The following is a 25881-nucleotide window of genomic DNA, read 5'->3' on the forward strand; positions in this document are numbered from 1 at the left end:
TAAGTATTCTAATATTGCTTTTGGAAATAATAAAAGATTGTACTTCTTTTTGCGTTTCCTTTATATATACCTACTGTTCCTAAATAAAAGTAGTGCTACCTGGTAGTAAAAAAAAAAAATAAGACAGGAATGACAAGAGAATATTTAGACAGGAAAGCAGATAAGGATGACAAAGCTATGAATTCATGGAGTGGCTATGGTGTAGAAATTGCTCACAGTATTATTAATGAAATCTCTACTGTGGTAAAGAGGAAGAAGCATATACCAATCAAAAAGAGAGATGGATCTGTTATAACAACAGAAGATGAAGAGAGGCCACGTTGGATGGAACATTCAGTAAGGTCATGAATAGGGGGATATAAAGGGAATAAATTGATTGATATACCTGAAGCTGAGGAAGACCTTCATGTATCCATGAATGAATTTAGTGTGTTTGAAGTCGAAGCTATCATAAAAAAACTCATGAGATGGAAAGCCCCTTGTTACAATGGCATAACTGCTGAGATGATACTAGACGAAAATGAAGTAACTGCTAGAATACTTACAAGATAACTGTAGAATGTGGCGTGAAGAGGCAAAACCTGATGAATGGGAGCTAGGAGTGTTAGTGAAAATTGCAAAATAAAGATCTGACTGATTTCAATAATTACAGAGGCATCACACTTACATCACTTATCATGATTATATATAGTATGCTCATTCTAAGAGAGAGAGAGAGAGAGAGAGAGAGAGAGAGAGAGAGAGAGTTTGATGAAAAGCTGAGAGATGGACAAGCAGAATTTCGAAAAGGTAGTTACACTGACCAAATTTTCATTTTAAGACATGTGGTGCAGCAATCTGTAGAATATAAAAAATCCACTTTTAATGGCATTTGTGAACTATGGAAAAGCCTTTGATAGTGTGCACCAGCTAATTTTGTAAATTCCTGCATTGTTACTGGAGTTCCTCATAAATATGTAAAATTGATTAAGTCCGTTCATGAGCATAGTAAGTGCAAAGTTAATGTTAGTGGAATCCCATCAAATGAATTTCCAGTGAACAGTGGAGTAGTACAGGGGAATGGGTGTCACCTATGTTGTTTATCCTCCTCAATTATTTTGCAATGCATATAACAGTTGGGGATGGTGGAGGAGTATTGGACTGGATTGTTAACAGCAAATTAGCGGACCCAGAGTATGCTAATGATGCTGCCCTTGTTAGCAGAACACCACAGGACTTGCAAATCTTGCTTACCAGAATGCATGAAATATCACGAGGTTAGGCTCAAGATAAATAGAAGAAAGACAGAGATGATGAGAAACGGAATATGCAATAGAAGATGAAATATCATTGGAAGGAGAAAGGATCAATGAGGTTGAATCATTTAAATATTTAGGAAATATGATATCTAGTGCTCCTTGGAATTTAAGTTTAATGACAGATTGAAAAAAGCAAATCAGAAAATGGACAGATTAGGTAAGATTTAAAAATCAAATCGCCTGAAATTACATATAGAAATCAGGCTATATATCAGTTTTGTGAGATCGGTGTTACTGTATAGACATGAGTCGTGGTATGACAATGAAATAATATCCAGCAGATTTTGCAGATTTAAGAACAAAGCCCTCAGAAGAATATTGGGAGTTAAATGGCAGGCAGCAGGACAGGATTGGAAATGAAACTATAAGAGAGATTAATCGAGTGCCTTGTGTGGATAAGATCCTGGTGAGGGGCAGATGGAGACGGTTTGGGCATGCTCTTCACACTCCCCAAGAGAGATTAGTTCATAAAACTTTCAACTGGTCTCTACAAGGCACTAGAAGAGTTGGAAGACCCAGGCCTACATGATTGAGGACTATGAAGCGTGAAATAGATGATGAATTCTGAAGTATTGAATTAAAAGCTCAAGATAGAGACGACTTGCAAAATCTATCCGAGTCCCTTTGCATCAATAGACGTAGATGATATATATATATATATATATATATATATGAATAAGCCAGGTGATGAAGTTTATACTTATTATTAAATTATGATACCATATATATATATATATATATATATATATATATATCAAATATCACCACTCACTAACAATTATCAAGTTCATCATCTGGTTTATTCCAATGTAACCTCTTGGTTTAGTTATCGATAAAACTGTAAGCTACTCAAGTAATAGGGTTTACCTAATTACAAGGATTCCATAAATTACAGTTTACTGTATAAAAAGTGCCTGTATTTATCCAAGATAGCTTTTGCTTATAGGATATGACATCGATTTCATAAGATATCCACTTTTGATATATTAGCTGAGATATTTGAACAAATTGTTAGAATAATGATAATGATTGACATCTTTTCAATAATGTACGATACTTCTTTTTCCATTGATCGCCTTCTGTCAGATCCTGTTGTTTATTTACTAACGTACGAGATCCTTAGGTTTAGGCATCACAAATCAGTGCATGACCACATTCCGGTTCCAGTTCGTCTACTCTTCGTATAATCTTTTCGAGGATGCATCCTGAAGTAGACATTTTCGTTGGAAACTACACAATAATTGACACCGAAGTATTTGATTTATGGATACAGGGATATTCAGGTGAGTCATGCTAATAATCTAACAAACCTACGAAATTAAAAGAATCAAATCACTCGAGTCTGAAAAGATCTTATGATTAAGGATTAAGGATTTTATTAACTTTAGCTACCCCTCTCGGTATATGAGGGTATATTACAAAATATGCAAAATTACAATTTGACTTACAGTGATAGTACATGATGGCAGTAAAAAGAAGCAAAACTACTTTTATTCACTTATCTATAAAATACCGTACATATATCCGTATATCTATATATGGCATGTATAATGGGGACATGAGACCATATGGATTAGATAAAACTAATAATATATAACTAAAACCGTTCCATTATTATTTTTCAAAATTTTGCTAGATTTCATGGTAATTTTGTATTGTATTACAGGGTGAAATTTCGAACAGAAAATAGATGATTTCCTACAGTAGATAATGTGATTTAACCGAATTTGATGTTCATTTCAATCGGAAACAAACAGATCAATCAATTCGGCTAACTTTAGGTTGCACGGTGTCACTTCTCTTACGAATGTACTGCGAACGATAACATTAGCAACGTTACCAACGTTGACGTATGGTACACAGTTACCAACGGCACGCTGACATTACTAACGATAGCAATGATAGATATTTCCATACGTATTTTAAATAATTTCTCCAAATAAGTTTTACTTAATATATAAAAAGTACAAAAAGGGCACAGAACCTAACAAACCCACCTAACCTAGCCTAGTAGTATGACAGGTCACAAAATAACATTTGATCTACATCGGACGTTGGCAGCACTGGTTACTGTATTTTTTCATGACACAATCTTTGCAGCGGCACCTCCAAAGTTTATCCAGATATACTGTTTTGTATTTTCCTCCGGTTATTATAATTTCAAGAAGGTAATGTATAGAGAAGAAAAGGCTTGTTTTACGTTTATATATCGATTCCCCAGTATGTTTACCCCACCCAAAACCCCGAGTTCCCACTGGGTGTCCCCCATTATTGGAGGATATAATGTATATATATTTCTGAAACTATTAATTTGCGACGGGAACGAGTGTCATTTTCGAAGAGAGCGTAATTTTTTCTATAAGAAAAAGTAGTTGTTTTCCTAGGTTACATTGCCCTATAATACACTACAATGAAACCGATTTCACAATTCTCTCATTTCTTACTTTGGGCTGTATGTATGATAGTGGCCACCTGTATGTATAATGATGGCAGACTAAGAATACAGCAGTGTATGGGAGGTCGCAGGGTGGTGTTAGCCCCCCAGTTAGGTAAGTAGGTAAGGACACGGCTTGTAGGTTAGGTTAAGGGGGAGTTTAGATTAGTTGGTGTCCATTTTTATGCACTGTTGGAGGAACTGGCCGCTGATATACAAAGGCCCCCTTACTTTAAACAACTGACTAAACTTTGTACTGTTTGGTCTAGTGTAATAATATTTTTTTTATATACAATTCTTTGAGACTACTAAAATAAGGACTTACAGTGATACTCAACAGCCTGTTCCTGGGTATTACGTTGAGATACTACCGCGAGAGAGTTATGTGGTCCTTTGACTGGCCAGACAGTACTACATTGCACCCTTCTCTCTGATTATGGTTTGTTTTTCCTTTGCCTACACATGCACCATATAGTCTGGCATATTCCATACAAATTCTCCTCTGTCCTCATACACCTGACAACACTGACATTACCAAACAATTCCTATTCATCCAAGGGGTTAACTACTGCACTGTAATTGTTCAGTGGCTACTTTCCTCTTGATAAGGGTAGAAGAGACTCTTTAGATATGGTAAGCAGCTCTTCTAGGAGAAGGACACTCCAAAATCAAACCATTGTTCTCTAGTCTTGGGTAGTGCCATAACCTCTGTACCATGGTCTTCCACTGTCTTGGGATAGAGTTCTCATCCTTGAGGGTACACTCGGGCAAACTTTTGTTTTTTTCTCTTCCTCTTGTTTTGTTAAAGTTTACATAGTTTATATAGGAAATATTTATTTTGGTGGTGTTGTTATTTTTGAAATATTTTATTTTTCCTTGTTTCCTTTCCTCACTTGGCTACTTTTCCCTGTTGGAGCCCTTGGGCTTATAGGATCTTGCTTTTCCAACTAGGGTTTTAGCTTAGCTAGTAATAATAATGATATTACACATTGGGCATGTTTTTGGCCCTTGGGAAGCCAAGTATCGCTTATCAGCAACAGGGAGCCTATGGTTACCACATCTAAATCTACTAAGATACTTCCAATCAATAAAATCCAAGTAGGTTAAAAATTGGCTTAAGCCTAATTCAGTCTTAAGTACTTTATAATTAGAGCATAACGTATTTACATTAATTTTACATAATAAATTCTGCTTATCTATATCACAAATTCTGATATCAACACATTTCTTAACTCAATTACTATTAAATTAGGGGAACTTAATATTTTTTCTCTGAACTGTCAGGTGTACCATATTGGTTGGAAGTTCATGAATGAGTGAACTGGAATGCAAGGGGAATTGAAGCTATTTTGTAGAACGGTGGACACGTTACTAAGTAATCGGAGTGAAAGTAATAAGTGGTAGCTGGAGGGTGCTAGTCCTGCATTAAAGACCCACAGATGAAGATAAGATTAAATTGTGGTAAATCAGGTTAGGTGATATGTTTGATTTAGTAAAATCAGATTGAACTTACTTCATTTCATGCCTGAACCTACTTGCGTCCACCTATCTACTAATACGCTTAAGTCTACAGTAGTCAGAAAGTGTCACTATTTTCCAGACTAAGTTAAGTACTTTTAGAGTGGCTTTTAGAATAGCAGAAGCACCTAACAACTAGTCTTAGTAGACATAATGTCGCAGTTGGGCCTCAGCCACCCTGGTAATGATCCGCTGACATAGATAAGGTTAAAGGGGTAGCACTAATGTCTAGCTGTATTGTAAAATGGGATTGAAAGTACTGTACCTCTTTTGGTACTACTGTAATATGTGATCTACATGGTGATTATGATATACCAGAACAACACAACCCTCAATTTTGTGATCTACATTTTCATTACAGTACCTACTTGCGGGTTATTTGTAAACACCCGTAATTAGTGAGTACAGTATGATTTGAAGTCCCCTAAGTTTGAAAACTCACCTACAGATTATTTTGTAATCCCCTTTTTTAGAGATTGTGTTTATGGTTTGAAATCCCCTGAGTTGAGAGAATTGCAGTTAGGACAATACATTACCTTGTCTTGTAATGTTTCCAAAAAACTTACAATTACATTACAACAGATAATCTGAAAGCCCCATATGTAGAGTTTTTGCAAGACTATGCTAATGAACAGAGGTTGGATTTTGTCATACTGTACTAAGTTAACATAAAAAAAATGAACAACACAAATGAGTTGCCTTCTGTTAATGAACAAACACATTATACATTATAAAAATACAGTACAATATAAGTACAGTGGTACCTCTACATACGAATTTAATCCGTTGCACAACCGACTTCGGATGTAGAAAATGTTCGGATACTACCGCTAGAGAGTTATGGGGTCCTTTGACTGGCCAGACAGTACTACATTGGATCCTTCTCTCTGGTTACGGTTCATTTTCCCTTTGCCTACACATACACCAAATAGTCTGGCCTATTCTTTACACATTCTCCTCTGTCCTCATACACCTGACAACACTGAGATTACCAAACATATTTTTTCTCTCTCAAGGGGTTAAGTACTGCACTGTAATCGGTCAGTGGCTACTTTCCTCTTGGTAAGGGTAGAAGGGACTCTTTAGCTATGGTAAGCAGCTCTTCTAGGAGAAGGACACTCCGAAATCAAACCATTGTTCTCAAGTCTTGGGTAGTGCCATAACCTCTGTACCATGGTCTTTCACTGCCTTGGGTTAGAGTTCTCTTGCTTGAGGGTACACTCGGGCACACTGTTCTCTCTTGTTTCTCCTCCTCTTGTTTTGTTAAAGTTTTTATAGTTTATATAAGAAATATTTATTTTAATATTGTTGCTGTTCTTAAAACAATTAATTTTTTTCCTTGTTTCCTTTCCTCACTGGGCTGTTTTCCCTGTTGGAGCCCTTGGGCTTATAGCATCCTGCTTTTCCAACTAGGGTTGCAGCTTAGCAAATAATAATAATAATAATAATAATAATACATTGAAATAGGATTAATCCGTGGTTGAGCCCAAAAACCTATGATAACTCCATAATAAATTACTACACATAATTTCCCATGAGAATAATGCACACTAAATTAGATAATAGACATGTAAAAAAGAAGAATTATCAAAAAATTATAAATAAGAAACGGGTTTTTAGCGTCACTTTACCTTAGAAACTCCAGCGCAGGTGTTGTTGGTCTTGCTACGCAGAGAGGAGACGGACGGGCGGCGAGGAGGTAGAGAGGTTAACTACGATAAACGTACACTACCGTAACTTATTCTAACTTACACTAAGTGAACTTTAACATAACTTAGCTTTTTTATTTTTTTATTTTTATATTTTATATTTTTTTTACATTTTCTTTTTTTCTTTTTGATGATTAATTTTAATCACTTTCACTCTCTCCACTTGAAATTGATTGAATTTTTTTCGCTTCACTCTTTGCCGTTTTCTTTGAACCAATTCCATCCTCTTCATCACGAGTTCGCTTCGTAGTTTTTTTTAAAGAAACTATCGATAGATAGTTGCTTGGTATGGCTTTTCAGAATGTTTCGAAAGTGAGTTAGGCAAACATCATCGAACTGCGCAACTACTCGACAAACCTGCAATTTTTTTGGGTGGTATTTGTCGATGAAGTCGACCACGTCTTGATATTTTCTTAACACCTCTTTTATTTGCGCCGAACCTAACACATGTTCTACCTCCTCGATCCCTTCCTCGTCATCACTCATGTGCTCAGACATAGCATGGAGTTCCTTGAGCTCCTCTGTGGTAAGTTCGTTGTGATGTTCGGCGATGAGTTCCGTGATGTCACCTGCCAAGGGAGATGATTTCCTCTACGTCTTCCGCTGCACCCACCACGGGATCAGGTTCGAGGTAAAAACCTTCGAAATCTCGGGGAGAAACTGCATCAGGCCACAGCTTCTTCCAGGCAGAATTGAGGGTCCATCGAGTTAATCCCACCCAAGCCTGATCTATGATCTTCAAGCAGTGCACGATGTTGAAGTGGCTTTTCCAAAATTCACGCAAAGTTAAGTTTGTGCTTTGCGTGACATTAAAGCACTGCTTGAATAGGTGCTTGGTGTAGAGCTTCTTGAAATTTGAGATGACTTGCTGGTCCATGGGCTGGAGGATAGAGGTGGTATTCGGTGGAAGATACAGCACCTTTATGAACTTGAATTCATCGAAGATATCATCTTCAAGTCCGGGGGGGGGGGGGGGTGAGCGGGTGCATTGTCAAGGCATATCAGGCACTTTAAAGGCAATTTCTGTTCATGAAGATACTTCTTCACAGAAGGGCCGAAAACTTGGTTAACCCATTGCACAAAGAACTGCCTAGTGACCCAGGCCTTCGAGTTGGATCGCCAGAAAACATGAAGCTGGTCCTTATCCACGTTGTGTGCCTTAAAGGCCCTAGGGTTCTCAGAATGGTAAACCAGTAAGGGCTTGACTTTAAAGTCCTCGCTAGCGTTGGCACATAGGGCAAGAGTCAACTGATCCTTCATTGGCTTATGCCCAGGCAATTTCTTCTCTTCGGCGGTGATGTAGGTTCGACTGGGCATCTTCTTCCAAAACAGCCCGGTTTCATCACAATTAAACACTTGCTGCTCTACGTAGCCTTCTTCCAGCACGATCCTTTCAAAGTTCTTCACAAAGTCAGCTGCAGTCTTTGTGTCCGCACTAGCAGCCTCTCCGTGGCAAACAACTGAATGAATCCTGGACCGTTTCTTAAATTTCTCAAACCAGCCACAAGATGCCTTGAAATCGTCTGAGGAAGGTTCGGTTGAACTCTCCCCAGCATCACCCCCAGAGCTCTCCTCCTTCAAGTCCGTGAAGATGGCGTGCGCCTTTCGGTGATGGTGTCGCCAACAATCTCTCTGTCCTTGATCCAGATTAGCAGAAGTCGTTCCATCTCTTCTATGATAGGGCTACGGCGTTTTTAAATAATGGTGATCCCCTTAGAAGGTTTCACTGCTTTAATGGCTTCCTTCTGTTTCGGGATTGTCGAGATCGTCGACATATTACGGCCATATTCTTTAGTAAGTTCACTCACGCGGACGCCACGCTTATGTTTTTCAATGATTTCTTGCTTTATGTCTAAAGAAAGCATTTCCTTCTTCCTTTTCTCACCACTACCACTACCACTTGCAAAACTAAGCTTTTTAGGACCCATACTTTACGTAAATTACCGTAAAAGGATTTACGTAAAAAATCACGATTAAAACAGTACAATAATAGCAGAACGCACAGGGCACAACCGCAAGAAGCCGACGAGAACAGAGGACTGACCCAAACCATGCTAATTGAGGGTCCCTTCGAGGTCGAAGTGCTGCCTTCTATCGGCGGAAATAAAAAACACATCCGGCACTATGAGTACCAACTACGCGTAGGGGTATTGTTTACTTCGGGTGTCGAAAAAAAAATTCGGGTGTAGAGTAGGAACGAGTTCGAATTGTACTTCGCGTGTCGAAAAATTCGGATATAACCGGTACGACGAAAATTGCTTACTTCGTGTGTCAAATTAAAATTCGGGTGTAGAGTCAAAAATTTGCTCGAATTTTACTTCGGATGTTGGAAAATTCGGATGTAGATACGTTCAGATGTAGAGGTTCCACTGTATGACTAGTAACCTATACAGTAGAAAAAACTAAAAGAAACTTAAAAGTTTTTACTTTTACTGCTTATAAACAATTTTAGCATCATTTAGAAATTTGTAGCATTTGTTCGCATTATTTTCCAACACAAAAAGCTAGAGGCAATTGCAAAGTGTGGACAGAGCACTTCTTAATTTTTTGATAATTCGTATTTTTGCGTCAAGCCATGAACTTTCAATATACTGCATTCAGTATAAGTTCCATCTTATGGGTTCATATAATGTTTATGGTGCTTCATGCTGGTCTGTGTAAAATGACAACTGACATTTGTATATGCTGGCCGTTCGTCTTAGTAGATTACAGAGCCTGCTTGAACCTCTCTTAAAATAAATAGCTTCCAAAGTCACTTTCTCTCTTCTTAAAACTTAGAAGTATCGACAATATGTGTCATTTTTTAGTCTGAACTCCCATTGACCATCTCTTTATCATCTGTGATTCTTGTTTTTTAACACAGCTTCATTGTCATTTTATTCAGGTCTTCTGTTACCAGTTAAAATGCAGCACTGGTTGTGTTTCCTTCTACAAGCAAAGCAAGTTTCATTAATTTGAACTGGATTTTCTGCAGTCCCTAATGATTTTTACCTTTATGAACAGACATTAGAAGCGCATCTTTCTCTTAACATATTAAACCAGTCCCAGATTATCATCTGATGTATTTACCAGTCATTTCATCTGTGAGTGCAAATGACTGATATTTAACATTATGATAAATTAGCTCCAAAATTATGCTCATTAACAATTTACAGTTAATCTTGTTATTCAGGTGTAAGTAATGGAAAATATTTATTGCCTAGAGGTACTGACCTCAAAATTTGGCAACCTCTCCATGCAATGAAAAATGCGTTGATATTCTTCTTTTATTATTTTCCACATTTCAGACATTTCCCGTATGCATTTGTGGCAAAGATCACAATCTTGCAATTCATCTAACATTCGATGTTGATGGAGGAAGGATACTGTAGAATATTCATCATAAATGATTTAATTGTAAAATTTAGTAGGTAGCAGGTTGTCCAGGGCAACAGCTACCCATTAAGATACTACCGCTAGAGAGTAATGGGTCCTTTGACTGACCAGACAGTACTACATTGGATCCCTCTCTATGGTTACGACTCATTTTGTCTTTGCCTACACGTACTGTACACCAAATAGTGTGGCCTTTTCTTTCCATATTCTCCTCTGTCCTCATACACCTGACAACACTGAGATTACCAAACAATTCTTCTTCACTCAAAGGGTTAACTACAGCAATGTAATTGTTCAGTGGCTACTTTCCTCTTGGTAAGGGTAAAAGAAACTTTTTAGCTATGGTAAGCAGCTTTGGAATAACTACTGAGATGATACTGACTGAAAATGAAGTTACCCCCAGAATACTTACAAGATTATTTTGTAGAATGTAGCATGAAGAAGCAAAACCTGATGAATGAGAATTAGGAGTGTTGGTAAAAATGGCTAAAAAAGGAGACCTGACTGATTGCAATGATTAAAGAAGCATCATACTTACATCAGTTGTCGTGAAAATATATAGTATGCTTATTCTGAAGAGACTAGAGAGAAAGATGGATGAAAAGCTGTGAAATGAGCACGCAGGATTTAGAAAAGATAGAAGTTGTACTGACCAAATTTTCATTTTGAGACATGTACAGCAATCTGTAGAATACAGAATTCCACTTTTGATGGCATTTATGGACTATGAAAAAACCTTTTATAGTGTGCACTAGTGAATTTTGTGGAGAATCCTGTTATGGAATTCCTCTTAAATATGTAAATTTGATTAAGTTTGTTCATGAGCATAGCAAGTGCAAAGTTAATGTTAGTGGAGTCCTATCAAATGAATTTCCTGTGAACAACGGAGTACTTCAAGGGAATGGATGTCACCGATGTTGTTTATCCTCTTCATGGATTTTGTAATGCGTAGAGCAGTCAGAAATGGTGGAGAAGGATTGGACTGGATTGGTAATAGAAAATTAGCTGTCTTACAGTATGCTGATGAAGCTGTCCTTTTTAGCAGAACACCACAGGATATACAATGCTTGCTTACCAGAATGTATGAAATATCACAGGAGGTTGGGCGCAAGATAAATAGAAGAAAGACAGAGATGATGAGAACGGAATATGCAATGGAAGATGATATATCATTGAAAGGAGTAAGGATTAATGAGGTAGAATCATTTAAATATTTAGGAATTGTTAATTCTAATACAGGGTCTTTAGAATTAGAGTTTAATGAAAGGGTGAACAAAGCAAATCAGATAACAGCTAGGTTAATTAAAATATGGAAATGAAATTGCCTGAAATTACATAAAAATCAGGCTATATATCAGTAAAATGAGTTCTCTGTTTCTCTATGGACATGAGTCGTGGTTTGACAATGAAACAATATCCAACAGATTTAATAGATTTCAAAATAAAGCCCTTAGAAGAATATTGGGAGTTAAATGGCAGGACAGGATTAGAAATGAAACCATAAGATAGATTACCCAAGTGCCATATATGAATGCAATCATGTTAAGGGGTAGATGTTGATGGTTTGAGCATGCTCTTCACACTCTTCAAGAGGGATTAGTTCACCAAACATTTAACTGGTCTCCACATTGTACTAAAAGAGTGGGAAGACCCAGGCCTACATGGCTGAATACTATGAAGCATCAAGTTGGAAGTGATGAATGGAGAAGTATAGAATTAAAAGCTCAAGGTAGAGACTACTGGCTAAATCTAACTGAGGCTCTTTGCACCAATAGGTATAGGAGATGATGATGATGATACCCATCCTGGGTGTAATTTTAACCTTTTTCAAGTTAATAAAACTTTAAAACCTTTTTGATATTCATTCATAAGAACAATTTAATATTAGAAAAAAATACAGTATAAAACATAGAAAATATTGAAAATGGGTAGTAAACTCATTTGAATGGGTAAGTGCTAATTGCTTTGTCCATATTGAAATTATTCCCATTGTGTTTCAAAATACGCAGTTTTAAATATTAAAACTTAGCCGGTGAATATATAAATAGCTGACGTCTCCGATGGCCCGACAGATTCCAAAAACTCGCGAGCGATCGCCATGAAGGTTGCGGGTGTGCCCACCAGCGCCGACTATCGGCCAGATACCGCATATACTTCTCAACCACTCCAGTTCTTCTCTGTCGGTGTCACCGACAACATTGGTTCCGCTCGCTCTAGACCTCGAGTTTTCTACCGAATTGGTGAAGTACTTTGTTTTGGGTTTTATTGGCTTTCGCTGTGTTGGTGTGTTTTCTTCAATAAAACTCTTGAAACCTTTTTTGTGTTTTTTGTTGATGAACTTGGCTTTACTTTGGATTTTCTCTGGTTGTTCATAATGGCTGACCCTTCTCCTGTATATCGCAAATGTGCGAGAGATTGTAACAAACGTCTTCCGAAAGCCTCTATCGACCCTCATACTGTTTGTTCTAATTGCCGGGGTAAATCCTGCCAATTAGGAGATCGGTGTGAGGAGTGCGTGGTTTTGTCGGAATTCGAGTGGTTAGAGTATGAAAAGTATACTCGTAAGCTCGAAAGAGATAGGGTGAGGAGAAGCTCATCTAGATCTTTAGAATTTTCCTCCTCCCATGCCCCTGAACCTAATCCTTCCCCTGTAGTGGTAGTTTCTGAACCCCCTATTAGCACTCATGAACCTTCAATGCACGATATGTTTTTAGCTATTCAAGCATTAGGTGAAAAGGTTGAAACCTTAGCCTCGGACAGGAACCAGCTTATGTCCGATGTTAAGTTGTTAAAGTGTCAAAGTGGTAAAGTAGAAAATCAAAGTGGTAAAGTGGAAAGTGTGCAAAATGTGTTTAGTGTTGCGACCGAGGGTTTGTCTGTTCGTGCTTGTCGCTCCCCTAGTCCGAGACCTCTTTCAGGCTCCCCTGCACCAGGGAGAAGGAATGTCGTAGGACTTAAGGGAGCGAGAGGTGTAAACCGACGTACAGACGTTCCCTCTTTGGTATCAGACGTTTCTCATCAAGAACGTCCTTACCATAAGACGGGGGAGACTAAGTTCTCCTCGTCTTCCGACGACTTGTCGCATAAGAAACCTTGGCGTAAGGTTTCTAGACCCTTAAAGCGCAAGTCAGTCCCTTCAGGACAGGTCCAGCGTCTTGGCTGTAGCCATTGGGGCAGCTCTGACTACTTGCAGTCATCGGATGGCTGTTCGCCTGTTAAGCGAAAACGTAACACGGAAGCCGAGGGTCTCGGTAGGTGCGATGATTTGCATGCACAGACGTTACCGACGTCACGGCCCGTTCCGACTCCCGTTGACCCGAAGTGGGTTGTCCTGCGGGACATGCAGTCTAAACTTTCCTCCTTAATGGAAGATTACGAGCATGAACAGGTTCGCAATGATCCTTTACTTGCGGTTCGCCAGTAGGATAAGCGTGACTCTGGCCTTCAGCCGCCTAAACGAGTGTTTTCTCGTCCTTATGATGTTAGCGCTAACGTTTCTAGTGCTTTTAAACGCGATTCTGATCGTGTTCCTCGTCATTCACGTCAGTCACGTGACGTGGAACCCCCTTTGCCGCAGTCTCGAGCTGATGTTCAGCAGCTGTCACCGCAGCCCCGCACTGACGTTCGTCGACCGACTCCGTTGCCCCGACGTGACGTTAAACGTCTGTCACCGCAGTCAGAGGTTGTTTTTCCTGCTCAGACCCTGCAGTCAATGCAGTCTCGACGTGATGTCGAACGGCAATCAACTCAGGCTGTTGTTGTTTGTCAGTCACAAGACTTTGTCTTTGCAGCCGCGGCGTCACGTCGTTTCCTCAGCTGTTGCTGCTGCTCCGTCGCATGTTGACATAGCCTGTCAAGCGTTGCCTCCTCGGCATGTCTCTCCGTATCGCGAGACTCGGCAGTTGTCGGACGAAGTTCCGTCGGATGAGGAAGTCGTTGATCCCCTTCCAACTGATATTCTTTTGGGGACTTTTTCGGATGGAGAGGAGCCCAAAGTTGCTCAGCCCTCTCTTGATTTTAAGAAGATCATGCTTATTTTTAAGGAACTTTTTCCTGATCATTTTGTGTCTGCTGCTCCTCGTTCGCCACCATCAGAGTTCACGCTGGGCCTAGCTGCTTCGACTCCGTCGTTCACAAAGTTAGTGCTCTCTCGCTCTTCTAAGAGAGCTTTGCGTTTATTAGGCAACTGGTTAATGACCAGGAGGAGTTTGGGGAAGTCAGCTTTTGCTTTTCCCCCTTTTAAACTGGCTTCTCGCGTGAGCGTCTGGTATGACACGGGAGAAGTTCTCAGCTTGGGAGTACCTGCCTCTGCCCAGGGAGACTCCTCAAGCCTCGCAGACTCTCCTCGTCGTCTGGCCATGAGACGCTCGAAGGTTTGCTGGTCCTCTTCAGACCTAGATCATCTCCTCAAAGGAGTTTATCGGGCCTTTGAAGTTTTCAACTTTTTGGATTGGTCGCTGGGAGCCTTGAGTAGGAAGATCTCCTCAGCAGATCGTGATGTCACTGTGCAAATTATGTCCTGCATGGACAAGGCTATCCGAGATGGCTCTAATGAACTCGCTGCTACTTTTACAGCAGGAGTGCTTAAGAAGAGAGAGACTCTTTGGTCTTTCCTGTCTGCAGGTGTCACTCCTTGTCAAAGGTCAGAACTACTCTTTGCGCCATTGTCTTCTGCCCTGTTCCCGCAGCAGCTGATTAAGGATATCGCAGCGTCTCTAGTGCAGAAGGATACCCATGATTTGATGGCCACGTCTGCGCGTAAGGCTGTACCTTCGTCCTCTTATGTCGTCAGGCCTAAATTTGATACTCCAGCGACAAGGTTTATCCCGCCCTTTCGTGGCAGAGCTCCCAGTAAGGGAGGCTCTCGTGCCGATAGTAAGAGAGGTAAGAGGAGAGGATCTAAGTCCTCCCGTGGCAGAGTCTGACTGCCCACGTCCTCAGACAGCAGTAGGGGCCAGATTGACCAACTTCTGGCAGGCCTGGGAGAAGAGGGGTGCAGACCGGGAGTCTGTTTTGTTGCTAAAGGAGGGTTACAAAATACCTTTTGTACGGAGACCTCCTCTAGTAAAAGATCCGATAGACCTCTCTCCCAGGTATCGAGAGGAGTCGAAGAGACAGGCATTACATCTGCAGGTGTCTCAGTTGCTAGAGAAGGGGGCGCTGGTGAAAGTCTCGGACCTTCAATCACCGGGGTTTTACAACCGTCTCTTCCTAGTTCCAAAGCGTACAGGAGGTTGGAGGCCGGTGCTGGATGTCAGTGCTCTCAACGTGTTTGTTGTCAAAACAAAGTTTACGATGGAGACCATCAAATCCGTTCTAGCAGCAGTCAGAGAGGGAGACTGGATGGTCTCTCTCGACTTGCAGGATGCGTACTTCCACATTTCTATACACCCGGATTCTCAGCCATATCTAAGGTTTGTATACAGGAATGTGGTGTACCAATTCCGAGCACTGTGCTTCGGCCTCAGCCCTGCTCCTCTTGTTTTTACGAGGCTCATGAGAAATATAGCAAAATTCCTACATTTGTCGGGGATCAGAGCCTCCCTGTACCTGGACGACTGGTTACTCAGAGCGTCGTCCCGTCATCGCTGTCTGCAGGACCTACAGTGGACGTTGGATCTTGAGAAGGAGTTGGGCCTATTGGTGAACATAGAGAAGTCTCAGCTGACTCCCTCCCAAACGATTCTCTATTTGGGGATGGAGATACAGAGTCTAGCTTTTCGGGCTTTTCCGTCTGCCAACAGGATAGAGCAAGCTTTGCTCAAAGTCCGTCTCATGCTAGAGAAAGACCATTGCTCTGTGAGAAGCTGGATGAGCCTCCTAGGGACGCTTTCATACCTGGAACAGTTTATCTCTCTAGGGAGACTTCACCTACGCCCTCTCCAGTTCCATTTAGACTCCCATTGGAACAAGGAGAAAACTTTGGAGGCGGTCTCGATCCCGATCTCCGAACCAGTCAAGACTTGCCTGGACTGGTGGGACAGCAATATAAGACTTCGAGAAGGTCTGTCTCTGGCAGTCAAGAACCCAAACCATGTGTTATTTTCAGACGCGTCGGATTTGGGTTGGGGGGCGACTCTGGACAGTCTGGAATGCTTGGGTCTTTGGACGGCAGACCAGAGGAGCCTTCACATCAACTGCAAGGAGCTGTTGGCAGTCCATTTAGCACTGGCGAGTTTCGAGAGTCTACTTCGAAACAAGGTGGTAGAAGTGAATGCGGACAATACCACGGCCTTGGCTTACATCTCCAAGCAAGGAGGCACTCACTCCCACGCTCTTTTCGTCATCGCAAGGGACCTCCTCATCTGGTCAAAAGATCGAAGCATCTCACTGTTGACGAGGTTCGTCCAAGGGAAGTTGAACGTCTTGGCGGACTGTCTCAGTCGGAGAGGTCAGGTGATCCCTACAGGGTGGACCCTCCACAAGGATGTGTGCAAGAGTCTTTGGATGACTTGGGGTCAACCCACCATCGATCTCTTTGCGACCTCGCTGACCAAAAGGCTCCCGACTTATTGCTCTCCAGTCCCAGATCCAGAGGCGGCCCACATAGATGCCTTTCTGTTGGACTGGTCTCACCTGGACGCTTACGCATTTCCACCGTTCAAGATCCTCAACAAGGTGTTGCAGAAGTTCGCCTCTCATGAAGGGACAAGGTTGACGTTGGTTGCTCCCCTCTGGCCCGCGAGAGAGTGGTTCACAGAGGTACTTCTATGGCTGGTAGACGTTCCAAGGAGTCTGCCTTTACGGATGGATCTCTTACGGCAGCCTCACGTAAAGAGACTTCATCAAAGCCTCCCCGCGCTTCGTCTGACTGCCTTCAGACTATCGAAAGACTCTCAAGAGCTCGAGGATTTTCGAAGGAGGCAGCCAAAGCGATCGCGAGGGCTAGGAGATTTTCTACAATCAAGGTCTACCAGTCGAAGTGGGAGGTATTTAGAGATTGGTGCAAGTCCTCCTCTATTTCCTCCTCCAGTACCTCTGTAACGCAGATTGCGGATTTTCTCTTGTATCTGAGAAACGGTCGCTCCCTCTCTGCTTCCACCATTAAAGGCTACAGAAGCATGTTGGCTTCTGTTTTCAGACATAGAGGCTTGGATCTTTCAAATAACAAAGATCTCCAAGACCTCCTTAAGTCTTTCGAGACCTCTAAGGAGCGTCGTATTTCAACTCCTGCTTGGAACTTAGACGTGGTCCTACAGTTCCTAATGTCAGACAGGTTTGAGCCTTTAAATTCAGCCTCCCTGAAGGATCTTACCCTCAAGACACTTTTTTTGGTGAGCTTGGCTTCGGCTAAAAGGGTCAGTGAGATCCATGCTTTTAGTAAGAGCATCGGCTTCTCGACGAATAAAGCTATATGTTCTCTTCAACTTGGTTTTTTGGCCAAGAACCAACTTCCGTCTCGTCCTTGGCCTAAATCTTTTGAAATACCTAGTCTTTCAGAGATCGTAGGTAATGAAGTTGAAAGAGTGCTGTGCCCCGTTAGAGCTCTTAAGTTTTACTTGTCTAGAACTAAACCAATACGAGGTTGTTCTGAGGCTTTATGGTGCTCCGTTAAGAAGCCCTCATTGCCCATGTCTAAGAATGCGTTATCTTACTTTGTTAGACTTTTAATCCGGGAGGCACATTCTCATTTAAGTGAGAAGGATCGTAGTTTGCTTAAGGTCAAGACTCACGAAGTGAGAGCAATAGCGACTTCGGTGGCTTTTAAGCAAAATAGATCCCTTCGAAGTATTATGGACGCGATCTTTTGGAGGAGCAAGTCAGTGTTCGCTTCATTTTACTTAAAAGACGTCCAGACTCTTTATGAGGACTGCTACACACTGGGTCCATTCGTTGCAGCGAGTGCAGTAGTGGGTGAGGGTTATACCACTACATTCCCTTAATCCCAATATCCTTTTAATCTTCTCTTGAAATGTTTTTGATCTTATCTTGGGTTGTACGGAAGACTAGGAAGTCTTTCGCAATCTTTTTGGTTTGGCGGGTGGTCAAATGTTGTTTCTTGAGAGCGCCCAGATTAAGGGTTTTGATGAGGTCCTGTTATAGGGGTGTTGCCCTGGATATAACAGCTCCTGGGAGTCTTTCAGCATCCTGAGAGGATGGCTGGGCTTCGTGAGGAAAGCGGACTAATGAGGCAGAGTAATCATCAGAGTCAGCTTCCTTACCAGGTACCTATACTTAAGTTGGTTTTTTATGAAATATTTGTCAAAAACTCTTGAGCATATACGCCTTTATTGTATTAATACTGGTCTCTACCCACCACCATGGGTGTGAATCAGCTATTTATATATTCACCGGCTAAGTTTAATATTTAAAAATGATATTTTGATTAAAAAATAAATTTTTGAATATACTTACCCGGTGAATATATAATATTAAAGGCCCTCCCTTCCTCCCCGATAGAGACCCAGCGGACTGAGAAGAACTGGAGTGGTTGAGAAGTATATGCGGTATCTGGCCGATAGTCGGCGCTGGTGGGCACACCCGCAACCTTCATGGCGATCGCTCGCGAGTTTTTGGAATCTGTCGGGCCGTCGGAGACGTCAGCTATTTATATATTCACCGGGTAAGTATATTAAAAAATTTATTTTATAATGAAAATATCATTGTTCCGTAACCGAAATACAAACCACGCTATTTACACAGGGTTTACCTTTTAGCGCAGCTGAAATGGCGAGCCATTAGAATTTAACGAGGGTGTATTACCCCCGCGCTAGCTACCCCTCCCCTCCCTCACACACAGATGAATGCTCACTTTCACTTTTGGCTCGGACTGGGACAGACGTCTCTGTCTTGGTCCTCTCTTGGCAGCCATTGTTTGTTTTGTCTTTACTTAATCGCTTACTTTTCATTTACTCAATATATATGTAAACATGTTTTCATGTTTGTATACATATTTGAGTAAAGAAATCAGTAAGTTTCCTTTTCAGATTTGTGTGTGTAGTGTCCTCGGCAGTTGGCCGCCACGGCGTTATGGGTGGCAATCGAGTTTGACTTATGTCTTTCTCTCTCTCTCTCTCTCTCTCTCTTGAGGTCGTTCACCCCTTTACTACGTGTTACTACGCCCTTGTAGCTTCCTTTCCGTGTGGGGGGGGTTGCTACGCCGTACGTTTGTCTCAATTAGTTTATGAATCTAATTGTATTTGTTGATTTTTCAGCTTTGTAGAACGATTCCTTTCGGGGTTTTCGTTCTTTCTTTAGTGTTCATTCATTTTTAAATTACATAATTACATAGTTACATAATTATAATTGTTATAATTCTGTTTTGGTTACAGCTCTCCTTCCATGAGTGTAAGTAATTGTGAGGGCACGTGCCTGTTGTGTAATTCTTGTTTCCTTTCCCTCGGGATTCCTCTTCGGAGCCTTCCCGGGGGAATGAATGTGTACTAATGTTTTTTTTGTTTTATTTTTTTACAGTTACCGATCTAGTTCGTTTCTGTAATATGGCAACGGTGTGAGCTGTCTTGTTGAGTCCTGGGGATTCGGCTGTTGCTGCCTCCCCCCTTGTGTTTTCGTCAGGGGCGTGTCTCCTTCTACTGGAAGTACTCCCGTGACGACGAACAGCTCTCCAGTTCATTTTAGAACTCTCAGGAGGCTTGCCTCCTTGGGCAGGTAACTTTCCTTCCGAGGGAAGTTTTTCCTGTCCAGGCTTGAGTTTTTCCCCTTATGGAGGGTTCTCCTCTTGCCTTTTTTTCGTGCTACTATGCTCTTGGTGCTGAGCGGTCACACCTGCAGTTTCGCTCAAGGGGCTGGGCAACTGCAGGAGCTCCTCTTCGGAGGATTGCTCCTTTTAGGTCACTGCTGACCAGTCTCTTCTACGAAGTGTTTCTCTTTCGTTCGCGAGAGAGTACACTCATAGAGACTCCTCTTCGGAGGTTTCTTCTGTTGCTGTTGGCCTCCCTCGCCGTAAGGCCCACCGTCCGCCTCGTCGTAAGGGCCTCTCATCTCCCTATAAGGGTGCTTGAGGCGCCTTTTTGAATCTCCGTTTGCAGCCTACAACTCCTTTTTCTCGATCTTCCGCCTTGGTGCAAATGGACAGCAGCCTGATCTCGTCTTCCGACGGGCAACGGTCTTCCCGACGGACAACGGTCTTCCCGACGGACAACGGTCTTCCCGACGGACAGCGGTCTTCCGACAGACATCAGTCTCCCGGCGGACAACGATCCCTTCGGGGCAAAGGGTTGCCTCCCACGGGGGTTCTTCCCTTGCGTGTCAGGGTTTCCCTGCGCGCCCTTCTACTGTGTTCTCTCCTGCTCCTGCTCAGTGTTAACGCACAAGCGCTCTTCTGTTCATCAGCGCTCTCCTGTTCGTCAGCGCTTTCATGATGATCATCCCTGCTCTTCCTGTTGGTTCCTGTTACGCGCCCTGTGTGCCCACGTTCGCCCTCGCGATCTAGAACTTCGGTTCAGGTCGGGGTCAAGGACTCTTCTTCTATACGCAGGCTTCCACGCGTAGCCTTCTGCTCGTCAGCGATCATCAGCTCGCCAGCGATCACCTGTCTCTCGGCGATCTCCGGATCGCCCGCGTGTGTTTCAGCCGGCACGCCAACGTTCTCCAACTCTTCTGAAGGAACATGGTTCGCCAGCTACTAGCTCACCTGCGCATGCTGATCGCCATCGTGCGACCCTCAACTGCGGATGCTGATCGCCATCGCGCGACCCTCAACTGCGGATGCTGATCGCCATCGCGCGACCCTCAACTGCGGATGCTGATCGCCATCGCGCGACCCTCAACTGCGGATGCTGATCGCCATCGCGCGACCCTCAACTGCGGATGCTGATCGCCATCGCGCGACCCTCAACTGCGGATGCTGATCGCCATCGCGCGACCCTCAACTGCGGATGCTGATCGCCATCGCGCGACCCTCAACTGCGGATGCTGATCGCCATCGCGCGACCGCACACCCGCGGATGCTGATCGCCATCGCGCGCTCCTGTGCATGCTGATAGCCATCGCGCGATCGCCCACCTGCAGAGGCTGCTCGCCATCGCGCGACCGCCCATCTGCGCATGCTGATCACCATCGCGCGATCGCCCTCCTGCACATGCTGCTCGCGATCGCCCTCCTGCACATGCTGCTCGCGATCGCTCACCTGCGCATGCTGCTCGACCATCGCGTCGGCATAACACAACGCGCCATCGCCAACCTGCTCACCAGCTCACCACTGATCGCTTGTTGATCCATATCGCCAGCGGTCTTCCTCGCCCACGCGGCAGCGCGTTTCCTCGCCATCGCGCTAACGCTTGCGTTCGCCGCCTCTGACTCGCGCTCATCCACCTGCCCACCCTCACGACCGCTCGCCCGCGCGACCATTCGCCTGCGCGCCCACACGCCCACGTGCCTGCACGTCTACGCTCATACGCGTCCGCGCCTATGCTCTCCAATGTTCGCCCACGCGCGAACCAACGGTTTTCCATCACGCGGACGGATGGTGTTCCGTCGCGCGAACCTACAGTGTTTCTTCACACAAACGTCGGCTTATTTCTTGCAGTATCCATTGCTCGTCTATGGGTTATCGCTCGCCGACCACCAGCTCTCGCCCTTCCTACCACGCTCGCCCTCCTTCTGCGCTCCTTCGCTCTCCTTCGTTTGCGTTACCGCGCATGGGCGCTTCCACGTTCGCCCACGCGAAAATCTTTGAATTACCGTCGCGCGAGCTCCATGCCGATTGCGACCACGATTCCCAATGGGGTTTTCGCAGCATGGCCAGCCTGGCGAGTTCTTCTGGAGCGTATTTCCAGAACACGGCCTCACCCCGTAAACGCAGAGCATGGCACTTGCAAGAATAGGAGAAACTTAGGGGAGATCTGAGCAACACTCCTCTTTCCTGAACCTGGTTAGCCCTTCCCCGTCATTCCCTGGAAGGATTTTTTTGGCGGGGGGGCTTTCCGTTCGAGATTTCTCCATCGGACAAGGGGTGACTGCTTACCCCTTCCTCTGGGAGCTTACCAGGTTCTTTCCCTCCTCGGTTACGGCCCGAGGTTTGGTTCAAGGAAGCTACAGGAAGAGCATGGGTACTTTCCTCCTCTCGAGCTCAGGCACCTTGGCCTTTCGTCGTTAAGTATCTAACTTGCGGACAAGCTCGATGTTGTACCATCTGGACGCGCTGACTGAGGGCTTCCTTCGGGTGTCTCATCTGTGGAGGTTGACGACCTCAGACACCCTTCCATCCTTGAGAAGAGTGTGTTTGTGGCCAAGGACAGAGACTTAGACAGCGGCTGTGCGGAGGAAATCGACTTCTGTTTTCACTCCTCCAAGGCGCTTTCTTCCAGACTGCAGGGCTCCAGCGCCCTTTTCTTTCAATCACGTCGGCCTAAGTTATCGGCTACGACAACTGGGACAAGGTGTCCAACTGCAGTTTCCTCCTGTCAGGAACAGATGGCACGAGAGACTCCCCCGGGGGTGCATAGTCCTAAAAGGAGTTCACGAACTCTAGGATTGCAGGTTTTTCTCTGGGAGGATGCTCAAGGTTACTCATCCGAATGACAGCTTCCCGATGCCCATTCCCGCACAATCTCTGTGATTAGCCAAGGATATCGTGCCTGCCGTCTCTGTCAGCGAATTCAGTGTCTCTGAACCTCTATGCCATAGCGTCAGCAGAGTTGCCCGGTTGGGCAGAATGATCCATATCTTAGGCGAAGGTCTTCCTTAGGATCATCGACGGCTTCACCCCCGGCCTCCTCAGTCGATCCTTTCTTGTAAGAAAGGATCTGAGAGGGGATGTCCTTAGTCGACCTCTCAGCCCTGATCAAGTTTGTCGAACAAACTTCGGCCAGCGTAGACCAGCAGAATCGATCAGACTGGTAACGAGGCGACAGGACTCCTTAAACCCTGGATCGGAAGGACGGGTACTTTCAGTTTCCATTCCATCCATCTTCCAGGGTGCTTGTCGAATTCAGCCTAGACTGCAAGTATTCCTGCTTATGATGCAGTGTGGCTATCCCGCCGTGGCATAGCAGGTTTGTTTCCCCAGAGAACTCTCCCTGCCTTCCTCTTGGCCGCTCAGGTGCAGGCTTCCGCCTCCTCTGCTGTTTGGAGGGCTGGTCAACTCCGGTAGGCTCGGGTTCGACCTTCTTCAGCGCCGGGACAAGCTTCCGGATGCTTACCATGAGTGTGGGCTCATGGTATTTTGCTTGGAGCCTTCTCTTCCTCTGCCTCAACATCTGGAGTATCTGGCCATGATATTGAGTCAACGGCCTTACCACGTTGGAAACCCCGCTTCTCGTCCGTCCAGCGAGGTTAAGCAACGTCGGTACTTGGATGGGTGACCACCTGGGGACGCCAGATTCTGTTACCACATCCTCCGAGCCTTCCTTTCGGTTGACTGTGGCAAGACTGAGGAGAGTCGCAGTACCTGTTCTCAGTCAAGCAGAGCTTTCAGCCCTACCTTGGAACGTTTCCTAGTTCTCCTTTCCTCATTGACCCGTCTATAGTCCGAACGGTCGCCTCAGGATAAGTTCCATGTGGGGCGATCCAAGTTCCGGTGGCTTCAGGCAATGTTTAACCGGACTTCCTGGCCCCTATGGGACCAGCGGAACTATTAGACCTGCAATGAGTGTTGACCTATGGAGCCTCTTGATGATAGTGTATATTCTCGTCCTTTCCCCACATTCTTGATGCTGTTCTCGGACTCGTCAAAGGAAAGGGGGGGGCATGTTCCGGTCCAGGCCTATGGTCAAGACCTGAAGGATACCTCTCCATCATTCAGGCAGGCTTAGGGGCCTTAGTCTGGCCCCTCTACAGATCCTACAGCTCCTGCCGAGTCGCCCCGTGCGCGTCGACTTCATGATTCTGGCGTATTCTAACCAGCAGGGGACGCATTTTCACACCTTCACATCTTGCAGTAGAGATACCGGGATGATTGAGATTCTCTCAATACCACCATCGGCTCTCTCATTCCAGGCAGGGGAATGTTCTCTCAGACTATCCGAGCAGAGCCTCGTAGAGAGAGTGTACCTGGGGGTCTTTGACCTTGGGTAACCAGCAAGTACTGGTCTGGGGGACCTGATCGCGACAGCTTGGAACCTCAAGCTTCCGCTATTCTTCCCCCCAGTCTCAGACCCCGAGACTCTGGCAAGATGCATTCCGGTGATGGTGGGACAACTTCGACGCCTGCGTCTTCCCTCCCTTTTGTCTGTGGACAATGGGTCTCAACAAGACCAGGTTGTCTGTCAACCTTTCAATGGGAGAGCTCCACTGGGACTATGCGCAGAACGGTTTCTGTACCCTCTGCTTCCCCTGACGGAACTCCCGGGAGAGGTTCTCCCACGGCACAGACTACTCCAGCAACCACACTGCGACATCTCTCCCGAACCGGGGCGTCGCTTCGGCTTCATGCCTGGAGACACTACGCCTCCTCCTCAAGAAGAGACAACCCGCTACAGTCGCGGTACGGAGGTCGCGTCATCTGGGATAGTCATCCACAGGGGTCTCCCAGGCAAAGTGAAGAGTCTAAGGTGGTTGGTGCCATGGGAGATATACCTCTTCCCTTGAGGCCTCTTCTCCAGCAATAACGGTCTTATTGCCTTTCGGCGGAAGGAAACTTCTTTCCGCTCTCGGCAATGAAGCCTGTCGCTCAGCCTTTCCCTGACCTTCAGGCTTAAAGGAATAACTTTTTCCTGCCCGCTGGATCTATCCTCACTCATGCGAAGCTATGATCGTCCCTGCCCTAGTCGGAGGAAGACCTCCAACTTGGAGCATGGCTCGGACTTTTAGTCCTTTAAGAGATCTTCTCAAGACCCTTTACGACAGGCCTCGGATTGTATTCCGCCTTGGGTCTCCTGCTCACTCTGGCCACGGCCAGTGTGTAAGCAATCTTCTTGGTCTCTTACGACTCCCCCCTTTCTAAGGAAGAGGGGAAGGCAACATTCAGGCTCGCTCCTGAGTTGTTGGCTAGACTCAGAATCTGGGGGTCCCGGCCCTTCGGTCCGATTCATTCAAGATTTCGAGTCTCCATTCTGTATCTGATGTCCCAAGACCTTCTCTTTCTTGCCAGTAAAGGAATCGAGAGGTTAGCGCTGGGAACAGCTGCAGTTTGTCCTCAGTTGCAGCCGATTTTGGAGCACAAGGAGGACATGGGGGAGAGTCACCAGTATACCTCTTCAGCCCGGACTCAAGGACATTCATCTCGACCTGTCTCCAGACCCTCCCCCGTCACGTCGCCCTACAGCACGATGTTGGATACATCGCAACGTCCCTCGCCTTCGAGTAATACTACTCTGTGACGCAGGTGCTACAAGCTGGAGCCTGGAAGCGTCTAATGACCTTCGCAGCCCGCTTCCTGCAGGGCATGACCCACAGGAGTCTCGATACGTTTTCTATCGCTCTGTGGTGGCTACACAACAGCTGGTCTAATCTCAGGCTCCTTTTTGGACAGGTAGCAGAAGGTTGAGGGCATTGTTATCAGGTTTTAGTCTGCATGAACGAAAGAAGTATGTCTGGCCCTTACTTCTTTCTTCATCATCCCCTCTACGGGGAAGCAGCATCCTGGTCTCTGCATAGCTGACCTCGAACCTCTGCAGGTAAACCATGCTTCCTTGTGTTCCGAGTA

The 25881-nt window shown here is 44.5% G+C and overlaps 1 protein-coding gene across 2 annotated transcripts in view; it reads left to right on the plus strand.

Annotated features, from left to right (window-relative positions):
* Window positions 1-2422: 2422 nt before the first annotated feature.
* Window positions 2423-25881, plus strand: part of LOC137645826 (acidic fibroblast growth factor intracellular-binding protein-like) — a 165155-nt gene continuing 141696 nt past the window's right edge. For both annotated transcript variants that reach the window (XM_068378803.1, XM_068378802.1), the window contains exon 1: window positions 2423-2581. In XM_068378803.1, the coding sequence (XP_068234904.1) occupies window positions 2497-2581 (85 nt within the window). In that variant the 5' untranslated portion in view covers window positions 2423-2496. The remainder of the gene's footprint in view (window positions 2582-25881) is intronic.

The sequence above is a fragment of the Palaemon carinicauda genome, chromosome 8 (assembly GCF_036898095.1).
Source record: "Palaemon carinicauda isolate YSFRI2023 chromosome 8, ASM3689809v2, whole genome shotgun sequence".
NCBI classification, from domain to species: Eukaryota; Metazoa; Arthropoda; class Malacostraca; order Decapoda; family Palaemonidae; genus Palaemon; species Palaemon carinicauda.